This window comes from Pipra filicauda, unplaced genomic scaffold (genome assembly GCF_003945595.2).
Source record: "Pipra filicauda isolate LSUMZ 115617 unplaced genomic scaffold, ASM394559v2 scaffold110_size2237424_pilon, whole genome shotgun sequence".
NCBI lineage: Eukaryota > Metazoa > Chordata > Aves > Passeriformes > Pipridae > Pipra > Pipra filicauda.
Window position 1 is genome coordinate 1,383,867 of NW_024103552.1, and position 15,376 is coordinate 1,399,242.

The 15,376-nt window shown below is 36.4% G+C and overlaps 1 protein-coding gene across 2 annotated transcripts in view; it reads left to right on the forward strand.

Annotated features, from left to right (window-relative positions):
- The window catches only part of STK3 (serine/threonine kinase 3), a 127,474-nt gene that overhangs the window by 69,184 nt on the left and 42,914 nt on the right, over positions 1-15,376 (forward strand). For both annotated transcript variants that reach the window (XM_039382383.1, XM_027717547.2), the window contains exon 10: positions 9,392-9,567. In XM_039382383.1, coding sequence (XP_039238317.1) covers positions 9,392-9,567 — 176 coding nt within the window. The remainder of the gene's footprint in view (positions 1-9,391; positions 9,568-15,376) is intronic.

Consider the following 15,376-nt stretch of genomic DNA (forward strand, 5'->3'; position numbering starts at 1 on the left):
CAATAGATGAATCTAACTCAGGCTGTAGCTGCCTGAATTTATGAGGCACAATGTAATGTTTAACTCCAGGCTATTGTCTGGGGGGGTGGGGAGTTGTGTTTGTGTGTGTAATATAGTAAGGTAATGCCTCAAGAGTGAAAATCAGTGCCAAATAAAGAACTTTGTAGAATGTCTTATAGCAAACATAAAGCTGCATTTGTGTTTGCATATAGACACCTGATGTGATTTGTGCAAAATTAGTTGGAAGTGCAAAGCAGGATTTTATTTTGTTTTAGTGTACAGCAAGTTTGAAAGAAAAAGAGGTTTTGTTGATTTTGTTTGTTTAGGTTTTATGTGGTTTTGTTTTGGTTTTTCTTTTGTTTTTCCTTAGTGTTCTCAGCAATAAGATAGCACACATGCCTCTTGATTAGTAATTAGTTTAAGTATGATGATTCACCTAATGAAAAGACTCTATGTGCTTTAGTTTGTTTTCATGCTGAAACAGAATATTTGCCTGTTAGACCGTGTGCCTGATGGAGGGTTAATACAAGTGATCTCAAACCCATCAGTTTCCACAAGCTGAGGGAAAGATGAGTGATTAAAAAAAAAAAGGGAAAGATAGTACCAACAAATTTGGAGTAAAGTAATTCTTAGGGTGGAAGTATCATGAATTAAGGTTCAGTACAGTTTCTGTGGTGCTTGATAAATCACTTCAGGCTTCATAAGTAAGTTCTATATAAGTAGGGTACCAAATTGCACTACACTATCCATGTAGTATTTATATATGCTGAGAGAAAATACCTGTCACTGTGCCAAACAGATCAAAAAAGCGTCATTAGTTTTGCACTGCAGTCTCTTATCTGTGTCCTATTTGTCTGCTATGTTGCTGGAGACATTGCTTTTAAACTGCACTGTTATTTTCAATGCTGAATTGATTCCAGTTATAATCTGTAGCTAGAAAGGGAATTACCTTTTTACACCTTGACATTTGGCCAGTATATTTCTTAATCCCATTCTCCTTTCTTGTCAAACAAGAATATATAATTTTTGGGACAGCGGGTTTTCTTCCCCTCCCTCTTCTCCCATAGATGACTGTCTAGAGCCCCATAACTCCAGCAAAGCAAAGCCAGCAAACTGGAAGTAACCTAATGGGAAGCGATGGTTTCATCATTCAGCTGTCAGGCAGCAAGTTTGGTTTCAGCACTTACTTGCTAGAATTTCTTGTATTTTGCATTAGGCACCTCTTATTTGCATTTTTTACATTAAAAACTAGAAATCATTCAGGAACAGGACCTTCACATCTCTCAGCTAAAAATAAGTCATGTCCACCGTAGCTGGTCCTTTGGTTCTGTGATTGTCATGCTTTTGGCTGAAACAGGAGGAGTAACAAGGGTCCTAAATAAATGTTAGTAGGAAGGGACATAAAAATCTTTGTTGTCCCTGAGAGGCAGGCTTTGTGCTTCTTTGTACTCGACTTTGGAGATTGTTTGCTGTTTCCAGTGTACCTTTATAGGCAAAGTAGGCACTTTCTAGATATTTGTGTGATTTGATTATAATAAATCAGAACAAGTAGCTTGAAAGTGCTCTTTGATACTTCTGAATAATAGAACATTGCAGGCAAGAATCTTGGAGAAATAAACTTAGTAAACTAGGGAAGAGGGATTTCATTTCCTTCCTAGAGACACAAAATATTTGTGACAAACTTTTTATTTAATTGCTGTTGTGTTTAGTTTCATGTTTTGTTTCCTTCTGCCTTTTGTTTCCCCGCTCAAGGACAAAATAAGAAACAATAATATGTTTTTATTTATAAGTACCCATGCTTAGAGGCCTCTGGGAGCCATGACAGAAAATAACTAAAACCATATTTTTTTCACAAACGGGGAATTGTGCCCAGATAAAATTGGGATTTGGAACAAAAAGAGGCCTATCATCCTACCCCAACATACATTATACAATCTACCAATAAAAAACATTTATACTATCTTGCTCAGTATGCCCTGTGCATGCTCTGAACAGAGACTATGGTGTGTACCTGGAAGAAGGGAAGAAAATGCAGAACACAGAGAGATGGAAGGATAGAACTTAACTTTAGGAGGTTTAATGTGGAGTAAAGAAAGAGTGAGAATGATGGAAATATTACTTTTTTTGTTCAGTTGCCTGGGTTGTACTTATTTTTGTGTAGAAGCTTTTTCATATGTCAGTGCAGAGACCAGTGTTCAGACCAGCTTTCCCACATTCCCTTTGTGGTTTTTTGGCAAGGCTTAGTGTTAGGGCTTTCTGCTGCACCAAGAATACTTCCGATTGTTCTCTTTTCTCCTTTTCAGTAGCATTTCCCCCGCTTCTCTTTTTTTCCCTGTTAAATTTATATTTGCCATCTATTTGGGCTGGAAAGCAAGTTGTCTCTTAGTGCCATTTGGATTTATTCTGGGTTTCTAAATGTTGCTTCAAATTCGGTGAAGCTTCTAGATAGTTCATGGCTGGTAGTGAATGTGTTAAAAGATGAGAACAGTGAACTAAATGAGGTGGCATTTGACAGCTAGAGTGTAGAAAAGTGCTCAGGTTTTTGTTTTGTTACTTTTTGGCCTGTAAGATGTGAATATTTTAGGTTTAGTCAGCATAATTCTCAAACATGTTTTCCTTCTTATCAAACAGAAGAATATAATCTTTGGGACAGCAGGTTTCTGTCCTCTCCCTCATCCTACATAGGTGACTGTCTTGAGCCCCATACCTCCAGCAAAGCAAAGCCAGCAAACTGGAGGTAGTCTGAGGAGAAGTGATGGTTTCATCATTCAGCTGTCAGGCAACAGGTTTGGTTCCAGCACTTATTTGGTGAACTTTCTTGTTTTATTGTATAATGATATTTTTGATTACAGTGGGATAGGCACCATACTGTAGAACCTACATGTTGATAAGAAAAATTAATGGGTTGGTTTATTCATTATTTTTTAGTGATTTCAGCATCCAGTGTAAGGGATTATGTGATGCTGCAAGTCAGTCTCCTCTGTGATGTGAGGTGGATGCTTAGATAGCTCTGGATTAATGCTTCAAAACTCTTAGAAAGGCCTAAGTCCTACAGCTCTTTTTACAACTGAAAAGCAAAAGCTAGTGATACGTGTTTTATGACAATGTAGGACCTAAGTCCAGTAGGAATTCAGCAAGGAAATTTAATTATGGGCTGGTTTTAATGGGGCTGTAGCCTGGACACTGATGTTTCACTGATGTAGTTTTGTTCAAGAGTTTTAATGTGCCCACGGTAAGATGGTTTGCTTGATGCCATGTGGAGCAGTACTAGTGCTTTACTCCTCTATATGTATATAGAGAGAGATGATAGATGTTTACAAGCCTATTTCACTCCTCAAGCCCCCTCCTGTGATGGTAATAAAGTTGTTCATTTATACTACTACTACTAGTAATATATTTAAAAAATGGTTGTTTTTTTTTTAAGTAATGATGTTAACAGTTCTGCTTTAAGAGCTGTTACAAAATGCTAGTTTAACATGGATTTTCTTTGTTTTGCTGAAAGCAGAAATAAAGTATAACTCATCTGGAATGGACTAATGGGTTTATAATAGTAATGTCATTGAACATTTTTTTCTTCGGAAGTTGGAAAAATAGAACAAAAGTTATTAAACCACTTTTACAAGTCTTATTCTCAAGAAGCAAAGCAATGAAACTTTTCCTCATGAAAAATTGTTTAAACTTGAGTTCACAGTCCTTCAAAAAGTCTCTGAAGGCTTCAGCTGTTTGAGTGTGGATTTTCTGTTTAAATGGCAGTTGCAGTTATTTCTGATAAATATGTATATTATAAAACAAACAAACAAAAGACTGCATGAAGCCTGATATTGAATGAAGACTTGGGTGTATAAGTCACTGTGATATGAAAACAGTGAACTCAGTAACCACTTTGTTACATAGCTCTCTGTCCTCAAACATTTCTTAGATCCATCCTTTGATAGATTCCCAGCTGCTATGGCCTAAGGAATTGGGGATCCAGTTTCTGCTGATGCTTCCTTGCAGTTCTGAGTAGGCTGACCTCTAATTCTCTGAGGTTATTGTCTAATAGGCATGTGTTAGCAGCAGAACTTGCCCGTTCATAAAATACAGTCACAATTTTCTGCTAAAAATTTGGCTGAAGGAGGTGGCTGTGGCAGCTTTTACATGGTAATTCACTGTTAGGTGCATTTGACTGGAGATTGAGGTCAAAATTCTAGGCTTCTGTCTCCCATTTCCCAGGAGAATTACTGCTCTGTTGTAGGCCAACTTGTGTGGTGAGAGAGAAGTGGTAGGAATGTACAGAATATAAAGCCTGAGTAGTATATGATGTTGTATAAGTCATGGTAGCCTTTGTTGTAGGGATGACAGTAGGTAGGTAGTAGGTCAGAGAAGGCTAAAAGTAATATATTTTGGGGGAATAAAGATAGTGACAGAATGTTCACAGAAGCACTTCACATAGGAGAGCCTGATCCTTAACTTGACTGAAGAGGCAGCAGCTGGAAATGTTCCTCAGTTGAGTGGTGGATGGAGATCCCCAGGATGGGGAAAGTTGTGGAAGCTCGTGGCTTTTGGCAAAGGGAAGAAAGCTTTCCTCTGTAGATATGCAGCTGCAAAAGAGGTCCAGTGCCCTGGTAGTAACGGAATGAGAGAAAGATTCAGAGATTTCCTGTAGGAAGTTGTAAAGCCCCCAATCCAAAATGCCAAACATACAAAATATCACCACCTGTGCCCTCCCAGGAAATTGTAGTGGGAGACTCCCATCTGTAGGAGATGAACACCCTCGTCTGCTGACCTTACTTGCTAACTAGCAGCAGAACTTTTAAACTGGTTTAAAATCAATTTAATACTAATATAATACTTTCCTGTTGGAAATACATCACTGAAAAATCATTTTTCTTTATAGATGACATCAACTGAATTTTATTAAAACATACATTAGAATGGCATGTATATTCCTCCTTATTTTGAAAGGTGTATTTCGAATTTATTTTAGTTTTTCGAATTTATTTTAGTTGTGATATGTTTTTGAAACAGTGTAGTAGAGTTGGTGTTGTGTTATGTTTTGTTGTTGCCTCATTCATTTTACTGAGCGTACTTTTTGGAAGAAACTTACTTATGTAACTCTTTGGGGACATTGCTATTGCCTGTATTCCTATCGGGGGTATTGCTGAGGTACAGTATGTATTTTCAGCATTCCTGGCAGTCTCTGTGTCCCATGGCTTACCAGCAATTTCTGACTGCTGTTTTCTTATTATTTTCTCCCCAAAGCCGTCTTGAAGTCCTGCAGTAGGTGAGTGTAGGGATGATAAGAGACAGATATTCTTAAACATTGAAACTTCGACAAACATTTTTAAACATGATCTTCTACAACTTCATCATGAGGGAAAGAGGAGGGGCAGGCACTGATCTCTTCTCTGTGGTGACCAGTGACAGAACTCAAGGGAATGGCCTGAAGTTGTGTCAGGGGAGGTTTTAGGTTCAGTATTAGGAAAAGGTTCTTCATCCAGAGGGTATTTGGGCACTGGAACAGGCTCCCCAGGGCAGTGGTCACAGCACCAAGCCTGACAGAGTACAAGAAGTGTTTGGACAACACTCTCAGGCACATGGTGTGACTCTTGGGGATGGTCCTGTGCAGGGCCAGGAGTTGGACTTGATGATCCTTGTGGGTCCCTTCCAACTCAGCATATTCTGTAATTCTGTGATAACTTGTTGAAAGTAAAGAATAATTAGAAGAACGGAAAAATCCAAATCCTCCTAGAATGGAGCAGGCTGTTGCACAATAAAACAATAGGTTTTTAGTGCAAGTGCGGAGTGAGACTGGGTGTGCTGCAGATTTTTTGTGGCAAATAAGTAATTTTTTGTGTAAAAAGTAACTTACTGGATAGATGAGTGAATTAAGTGTCCTTAAAGGAATCTTTATGTATTGTACTTCTAATTTTATTTGCTCTTGAAAGACAGTTGAGAAAATGACATTACTCTGTTCATGAAAGTTAGAAAAAGTATTTTCAGACCAAAATGATCTTCTAATGACTTTATATTTTGCAAAGAGAAGTGCAACCTGCTTCAGTTTGCTCTGCCATAAAGAGCCTGAGTTTTTACAAAGTAAATATAAAAGAGATAGGAACTTTTACACTTTAAAGTGGTGTCAACCTATCCCATTTCCCATGAAATGCTAACTAAATTTGTTAATGTTAGGTTAGCTAGAGATCTAAAAAGTGTCTCTTTTTTCATTTAATTAGTTATAAAAGTAAAATAAAGCCATCTTTAAATAAATCCTTTATATTTTCTTTTACATTGGAGAAAAAGCCCCACACAAACCTTGAAATACCTCTGGTCCCATTGTTTTGCAGTCATATTTCTGGTTTTTTGTGTGAGCGTTTTTATATTTGCAGTGAAGGTAAGCAGCTCTTGTTCTTTTAAATGGGTTAACTAACTGTATGCTAAATAGAAATCAGAAGAAAATTCTGAATTCTTATTTACCAAAACAAATAAAACAAATCCTCAAAGTGTAAAATAAATCTGCTTTTCTTATTTTGGAGTCATTTTGGTCCTGTTGACCCACTTTCCATAATATGCATTTAGTAGCAAGGAATTTGCAGGGCTTGGTTTGTTTTATGTATGTAGACAGTCTTCTATTACTTTTCTAAGGGAGATATTCATAAATAGTTTTAAATTGTAGAAGCAGTGCTTGGAAAATCTTTAGTATTTTCTGTTACAGGAGAGGAGGGAGACTGTCCTACCTGTAATGTGCCAACATTTTGGTACTTAGAGTTTTGAACTGAGACACTGGTAATCTTTTTGTTTATAAGTATGTCTCAGGGATGAAATGTAAGTACAACCATCTCAGCAGGAGAAAAAAATTGATTGTGAAAGGCTAGCAATGTGGTGTCCTATCTTTTTGGTAAAAATAGTTTCAGGGGTTTTGGGCAGCGATCAAGTAATGAAAAGTTTGTACTAAGAAAATGCATTGTATTTCTGTTTTTAATTCCACCTCCTTCATACTACTGTTTTTTCTTGGATCTGTTTTCTAAATGTGTGCTTTTCTAAAATTTAGATTCTTCCATTTTTCTTACCCTCTACTGAGCTGTCAGGAGACCTCACTCATAATACTGTGTTCAACCCTGGGGCCCCCAAAAAAAGATGGACATGGACTTGTTGGAGCGAATCCAGGGGAGGACTGTGAAAATTATTAGACAGATGGAGCACCTCTGATATGAAAACTGGCTGAGAGAGTTGGGGTGGTTCAGCTTGGAGATGAGAATGCTCTGGGGAGATCTTACAGCACCATGCAGTGCCTAAAAGGAACCTACAAGAGAGCTGGAGAGGAACATTTGACAATGGTCTCTAGTGAGAGTGATGGCTTTAAACTGAAAGAGGGCAGGTTTAGATTAGATATTGGGAAAAAATTTTTTGTTATGGGGCTGCTGAGATGCTGGAACAGGTTGCCCAGAGAAGCTGTGGATGCCCCAGCACTGGAAGTATTTAGGGCCAGTTTGGATGGGACTTTGAGCACCTGGTCTAGTGGAAGGTGTCCCTGCCCATGACAGGGGGGTTAGAATTAGATGGTTTCTAAAGGCCCCCTTCAACCCAAACCATTCTATGACTCTGTGATTTTTGCCCTTTAGTGCTTTTTTCTGTATTTGGCATTCCCGCTGCTTACTTCTCATCCCTTTCTCAGTCCCAGACTCAAGAGGTCAAGAAACCTTCAGGTGATCTTGCATTCAGTGGGGGCAAACTTGGGAGATTCTGAAGAAGATGTATCTGCTATCTGGTCTGTTAAATTCAGCCTGGAGTTTAGTTCACTGAATTGTTATGGCCATGGTTATTATTAATTAAAAGATGATGAGTAGCGATAGCTATAAACTGGGATTAGAAGCAATATTTGAAAAGAACATGGCAAAAACTGAGAGAAAAATTAGCTAAAAATGTGAGGAGGAGAAGGCATGTACGGAAACATGGCAGATTGAATGAGGAACTGTTGTGTAGCTGAAGAAAAGCAGCTGGAGTCAAATGTGGTAAAGCCTAGAGTGAGGCAGTAGAAGAGCACATTAAAAAAGCCAGAAGGAGTCTGTATGTGGCACTTGGGGATATGGTTTTGTGGTGATTATGGTGGTACTAGGTCAACAATTGGACAAGATGATCTTGAAGGTCTATTGCAACCTTGATGACTCTGTGAAAAGATGGCAGTACAAAAATAAACATTAATGAAAAGAAAGTCATGCGGCAGAATCAGAATGAAAAAATCTTTAGACAAAGGGAATGGGAAGAGACGATGAAATAAGAGGTGGAGGGGGAAAAAACCCACTTAATGAATGAATAAAAGCAAGTGTAAAGCCAGATAAGGAGATTAGCAAGTCCTAGTGATCATGTTAAACACAAACTCAAAAGATATTTCTAGTGGTTCACCTTTTCACTTGTTAAAACAAGTAGATAAAAAAAAATTCCTATTACTTTATTATGCTTGTAATTTAAAAGTGTATTTTTGTCTGGGTTTTGGTGTTAGATTCCCCCCCCGCCATAGTTTTTTATATCTTTCATCCTGTTTAATATTTTGTTTGTGAAAATGTATTTCATATTTCTCTATGTAGAATGTGTTATGCTGCAAGCAAGTACGCTTTTCATGTGTCAATGCTATGCAGAATATGGTCTGTGAGGGGACAGTTATGTTTATTTATTGTGCTATTTAGTGATTAATTTACTTTGAAATCTCACAAATGAAAACAAATTTCAGTCCTTTAGGATTGAAGATAATTTTTTTCCTACTTTTAATTTCATAAAAAGAATAATAGAACAGGAGTTCATGCTGATCTTAGTTTGCTCTGTAAAGCCTTTGTAGCTACCTAGATGATGACGAAAATCCCCCGGAGTTTCCACACCATGGAGACAGGGTGCTTTGCAACCATCTGTAGAGTATGACCCCATAATTTTCCGAGAACCTTCATTGGCAATGAATTTAATTAAGCAGCATCTAGACATGATTTGTGTGGTTGTTTTTTGAAGTTCTTTTTCTAAATAATTTGTAAATCACACCTTTGGTGAAACTCTGATCCTTTTCTTAAAGTGCCTGTGGACTAGGCCTTGAAGATAGGGGCGTTCTGCACCCAAGGGGATGCTTAGCACCTTGTGTTATTCAGTCTCTATAACAACAAATAGATATTGCATGAAGTAACTTCTAATATTATGTGCGTGTGCAACTCTGAAATGTCTTGAACATTTCTCCACGTTGTATCTTGCTACAAAAATATCATTCTTCGGCTATGAGCTTTTATGCCAAAGATCCTCAGGGGACAAACAGAGGCTTGCATCACATACAGATGACTGTATCAGTTTCTACAAAATCCAAGAAAATTAATGAGTGAAGCTTATTTTATACTGCATTAAATCTTTAAATAGTTTTTACTTTTTTCTTTCAACTAAGGAAATGCTACTTCACCGCAAGTTCAAAGACCTTCTTTCATGGACTACTTTGATAAACAAGATTCCAAGAATAAAAGCCCTGAAAACTGTAATCAGAACATGCATGAACCTTACCACATATCCAAAAATGTTTTCCCTGATAACTGGAAGGTCCCTCAAGATGGAGACTTTGATTTTGTAAGTACATTTTATTGTTTAATTTCTTGCATACTCTTTATTTTACTTATGTAGAAATATTTTATCCCTTTCTGTAACTATGTTAATACAAATAACAATATAAGTACACTTTCCAGAATACTGTCCAGTTGTCTAATCTTAATGCCTCATCGTGATTGTTGAAATAAGTACATTTAATTAACACAGGACGTCTCTAATGGGGAATGGCATGTGACATTATACTACTTTGTAACTACTTTTTTTTGTTAAAATGTTTTTGGTTCCTTAAAATTTATGTGCTGTAACAAGTTTAAAAATTGACTTAGTTGTTTGAAAAAACCCAAAATTGCCACAGACAGGGAATATTGCTGTCATGTTTGCTGCATAACTCAGTAAAATGACAAACATTTTAAACTGTTTTGGAGCTGTTTAATCAATCTCCTTGGGGATGTTTAAGATCACCTACTGTTTTGCACAAGTCATCTTCTTGGTACTATTCCAACAGCACACATCTCTCTACACAGAATTATTCTGTCTAACACCCGTCAGTCTATTTTAGGGTGGGGTTTTTCCCCCTCCAAAGTATGTGTAGTTTATTTCTTTTTGTCCATGTTGCACATTATACCAGGGGCAAAAAAAAAAATATTCCAGAGTTATAGGTTGCACTTAAAATGAAATAGTTACTGATTAGAGAGTTGTAAGTAATTACACCTGGTTTTCAGCTTTGTTAATTTTTTAACGTTTCAGTGAAAGAATTTAGTTTATCCGTTGTGGATGAAATGTTCTTAATTACAGTGCGGTAGCTAAATATGATCACATGACACCTTTTCGAAAGCACACTTGGGATTTGGAGAGAAATGTGTTTAATTTTAGGTGGCAGCTGTAGGTGTGGAATTTTTTTCCCCAGTTTTCACTTACTTCATTTCTACTTTAAGCTGACTCTTAAATTTAAACTACTGGAGTAAAGCCAGTTAAATAGCACAGTACAAGCTGTTGCTGTTGGAGAGTTTTCATTTAGTTGAATTTTGTTTTGGGTGGAGCTTTTTTAGGCTTTTCCTGATAATTGTCTAACAAAAGAGTTGCACTATTCATTGGAAAATAACGGGTCATTATTTCAGTGGGGTTATTACAGTGGCAAAAAAATTGCCTTTAGAACAATTTAAAATTCATCCCATCTTTTCCAGTGTTTGTGAAGAAATGGAGGCAAAAATGACTCTTTTTGTAAATGCTAAGATGCTGATTCTGTAAGTGCTTGTTCATAAATATTTCACACGTGGATAATCATGTGGAACTTGCTGACGTTGCTTCTACATATGAAGTTGCCTTCTTGAAATACGAATTTGTCCTAGAACCGAACCCGAGGAGTTCTGATCTTCAGATGCTTAACTGCTCTCTGTAGGCAAACCTTGCTAGTGATAGACTTAGACTGGCCACTCATAGACTTCAGAATCCTAGAATGATTTGGGTTGTAAGGGTCTTTAGAGGTCATCTAGTCCAGCTTCCCCCAGCAAGGACATCTTGCACTAGTTGCTCAAAACTGTAACCTTGAAAACTTCCAATGATGGGGCAGCCACAACTTGTCTGGGCAACCTATTGCAGTGTCTCATGGAAGTTATGTGATGTGCAGTTCATCCTTGGCCTCCTGAAAAGGCAGTGTTGTAATGCTTTTTGCTACAAAATTATTCTGACTGAAAACCAGATCAGATTTTTTTAAAAGTGAATTGCTATTTGCATGGACAATGTATGTGTGTGTATGTGTGGGATGGTATTCTGTTTTAAATATGATGAAAGCCAAATACTTCCATAGATAATCCAGCCTAAGAAAGAATATAGGAAGACTCTTCAGTAGTGGATGTACTGCTTCAGAGCAGTCCACTCAAAAATACATTTCTCTGAAGCTGTCTGGTACCAGCTGATACCACACAGGATGTGGGTTTTAACGGCCTGCTGATTTGAACCTTAGGCAATTATTATTTGTTTATATATATATATTCTAGAAGCACTTCTATTTATATTTTAGACAGCAAGTGACAGTATTGGCAAGTGGCCTGCAAGAGACTTTCTGGAAGGATAAATCAGTGGGCAGCATGCATAATATATTGTCTACTCTTTGTGAGATCAACATGAATGTTTTCAGTTGCTGACATGAAGTCTTTAAATGATTCGTGAAAGGGATAAATAATGGAGACTTTTTGTACTAAATAATTCCATTCTGTTTTGTTTGGAATTAGCCTTAATGGGATCTAAAAAGGGATCTTAGCAGTAAATGATGACAGTCATAATTTTATTTAAAGAAGGGATTGATATACTGGAACTAAAATATAAATGATCAAAATGCAACTTAATGCTAGTATATTCCAATAGTACTCCACCTTTCTGTATAAAGAGGTTGCCAAACTCCTTTGTTGAATGATACTGTTATTCTTTCATACCCTTGTAAGCCAAACACATCATAACAATGCTGGCAGCCAGTGAGCACTTCACCTGTGAGCCAGGGTGAGTGACGGTGCCATGCTAAGAAGAGATATTCAGTGTATTGATGGAAAGACTTAGAAGTGTATGTGTCTGTTAAAGCAGGAACTACAGAAGCAGAAATGCCATTGAAGTGAGAGAGAGAAGGGAAAGGGAAGAAAACCCAAACTTTATAAATCCCTGCAGCTAATCAGTTTACTTTTTTCTGTGTATTATGAAGCGAAACCTGCAGAACTGGGAGCTAATGCTTGTGTCCAGGTGGTATATTTGCTTTAGGGCACAGGGATATTTTATCCTATTCCTAGTCTATCTTACTGTTTGATGAAACAGTTACTGTTTGATAAAATATAGTTATTTGTTTAAATGTACAAATACATGTAACGCAGATATAGCAGTTAGTCTTACACTCTTGCTGATGGTTTTAAATAATGTAAATAAATGATACAGGAAACTTTTCTCGCAATGTGGATAAATGAATATATAAAATAACACAAATGAACTTAGCGCAAGGTCTGGTTTGAAAGTTGTTGTGAGAGCGTAGTTTTCTACCCTGACGTAAATGTTTTAAAAACTCCTTGCCAATGAAAATAGAACTGGAAGACTTTTCCAAGAAAATAAGATGCTTTAGTCATCAATCTGAGCCTTAAACAAAAAGTAATTTTAGCAGCATTTTTTGTTCTTTAAGTACATATTTATACTTTGTTTTTTCACTATTGAAGTACATCTGTTTTGAAATTCAAAAGCTGATCTTATTTCCTTTTCACTGATGCCATATGGGAATCTGAGATCCATCTCGGACTGTTGGTCCTGTGGGCCTTCAGTTCCGTGATCAGTCCGTGCTGGTTTTCGATGGCATGTTCCATGAATCGATACGAAAAATTGCTGCTGCAGATCTTCAAGTTTTGTATTGGATCAGGTATATTGCAAATAACTTTTAACTGGACTTAATTCTGATACTGTATACTCACCTTGAATATTACATTATTCCAAATTTACCCTGTTATGCATGCTTCAGGACTTAAGCTGCTGTTTTTGTGCATAAGAAGTGTTTGGGATTTTTATACTACATTTCTTCTTGCTTTCTGAAAAGAAACCACCACCAAACAAACAAAAGCATTCAATGCCAAACACTTAGGAATGTTGTCTTTTCTGTGACTATATGTAGAGTTGCTGGTTTTAATCTTTGTTTTCAGTTATTCTGTTGTCTGGTTCTGCCATCTCATCATAAATTCTCAAAACCGTAAGTATGGGTCTTTGATATCAGTGAATCTTAGGGAAATGTGTTTCTGGGGAAGTACTTGTAAATATTTTGGGGGTTTTTTTCCATGTCAGCCTCTGAAATGGAGTGTTGAAGCTCTGATTTGATATATATCTCTTTCAAAAAATCCAAATTAGTGTTTATTCAAACTTCAACTTTTATATTAAATTGTTAAAGTGTATTTCACACTCAAGGATCATTGTGGATTTTTGTTTTCAATGAATTCTATCAGTCTATAGGCAATTCTCTTACAGATTTTAATTATTTTTAACAGGCATGCAGCAGATGGCAAAATTAAAGCAGTACTTTCAATCCTAGTTCTGTCAGTATTACTTGGGGTTAACTGGTGTTGCATTCAGGGCAAACCTTGATGCCATAAGTGTAATGAACAAGATTCTACTCACTGTGAGTAAAAGTGGCACAATGTCATTGAATAAATAAAAATCCAGTAAAGCTCTGTAGTGTATGGGTATGACATTCTTAGAAGTGTTAAAGCTGTGTGGTATAAACAGCTTTTCATAATGAGGCTTAACTGTTTAGTGGACCAACTTTTAGTCGTATCTCAGAAGTCAGCAGTTTGAATCAGAGTGATGAATTAGAGCAAATGATGTGTTTGTTTTGCCCATCTGACTGACCAGTCCTTTTAAGAAGAGTTGTTTTTAATGTTGTGATAGCTTTGTTCTTTCCATGGGGAATGTTTCACATTAGATAAGTAGGTGCTGGAGAGAGCAAGGTGGTGTTGAAACAGTTTGCTCAAATTTTTTATAGTCTTTCACAGTTGAAGATTTTGTGATACATTGTGATATATTTATCACAAATTTATGGGCATTATAAAAATTAATTTTCACCGAAAAAGGTGCACTTTTAATAAGCAAGAAGTACTCAACATTTTTATTATATGGGTATACCCGGATAAATCTTAGCTTGCTAGATTGGTGTGTACATGCTGTTAAATAACCTGCTGCTTACATTTGTGCTGTATTGTGACATTTTAAATCCCATTAAGATGTAAAATTGCTCTGGAAGTCCTTCTGCCCTTTAGTAATGTATGTCAGTGTGGGACATGATGTTAATAAAGGACTTACATGAGCTGCAGTGAAGTGATATCTAATTGATGATAACCTGTGAATTAACATGAGTAAGAATGAGTTGCTAAACTTCATTTGCACTAATTAAATACAGTATTTAATTTTAAATGAGTCATGTACTTTTTGCTATGAAATGATAAAATGTAAAAAGGCAAATCTATTTATTATAGCAATGCTGGGGTAATGATTTCTGTCTCTAGCAGAATTATTGCCAAACAGGAATGGTATCCAGATTGTTAATATTAAACAGTGAACACGTAGATCGTGTTTTGCAATAACTGCAGTATCATGTTTAAGTAGATGCATTTTGGGTGACTTAAAGATTATGGAATAGCAACAAAAAATTACAAAGCCATCTGTTCCCCTAGGCAGAATATTTCCCTGGGTTTCAAAAGGAACAAATACATAATAATATAATAATTGTGAAATAATAGTATTGCAGATATGCAGCTCTTCAGTTAACATTTATGAATGTATAATGTGACAATTTGGTAAAAAAGTAAATACCATAAAATGACTGAAGACCATCTAGAATTTAATTAAAACTTCAGTAATAAAACTAGGCTGAGCTAACTTCACTGGAAATATGTCTAGGTCCAAAACCTTGGCTGTGTTTATTCGAATTTTATTTAAGCAGCGGGTGAGTTTGTTTGGAACAGTCTTCTTTTAATTAATGGAAATGAACGTATTTCATCTATTTTCAATCATTTCGGATTCTTTTCAAAGTAATTTAAATGAAGTATTAACATAGTTTCATTTTTCTTTGTTTTTAATTAGTTACTTGAATATCATGAAGCATTTCCAGATGCTGCCAGGAGAACATGTTCTTAACTAAGCAAATACAAAACTTAGGTTTCTGGGTTTGCGTAGGCCATATGCATATGAGATAAACACATGTATTTATTGGTGTTGACAGTTTCCATGCAGAATTTCATTCATTTCAGTTCCAGCACAGCTAAAAGGGGAGAGACTGTAAATTAACGTAATGAGTATAATATGCTCTATCTAGGTC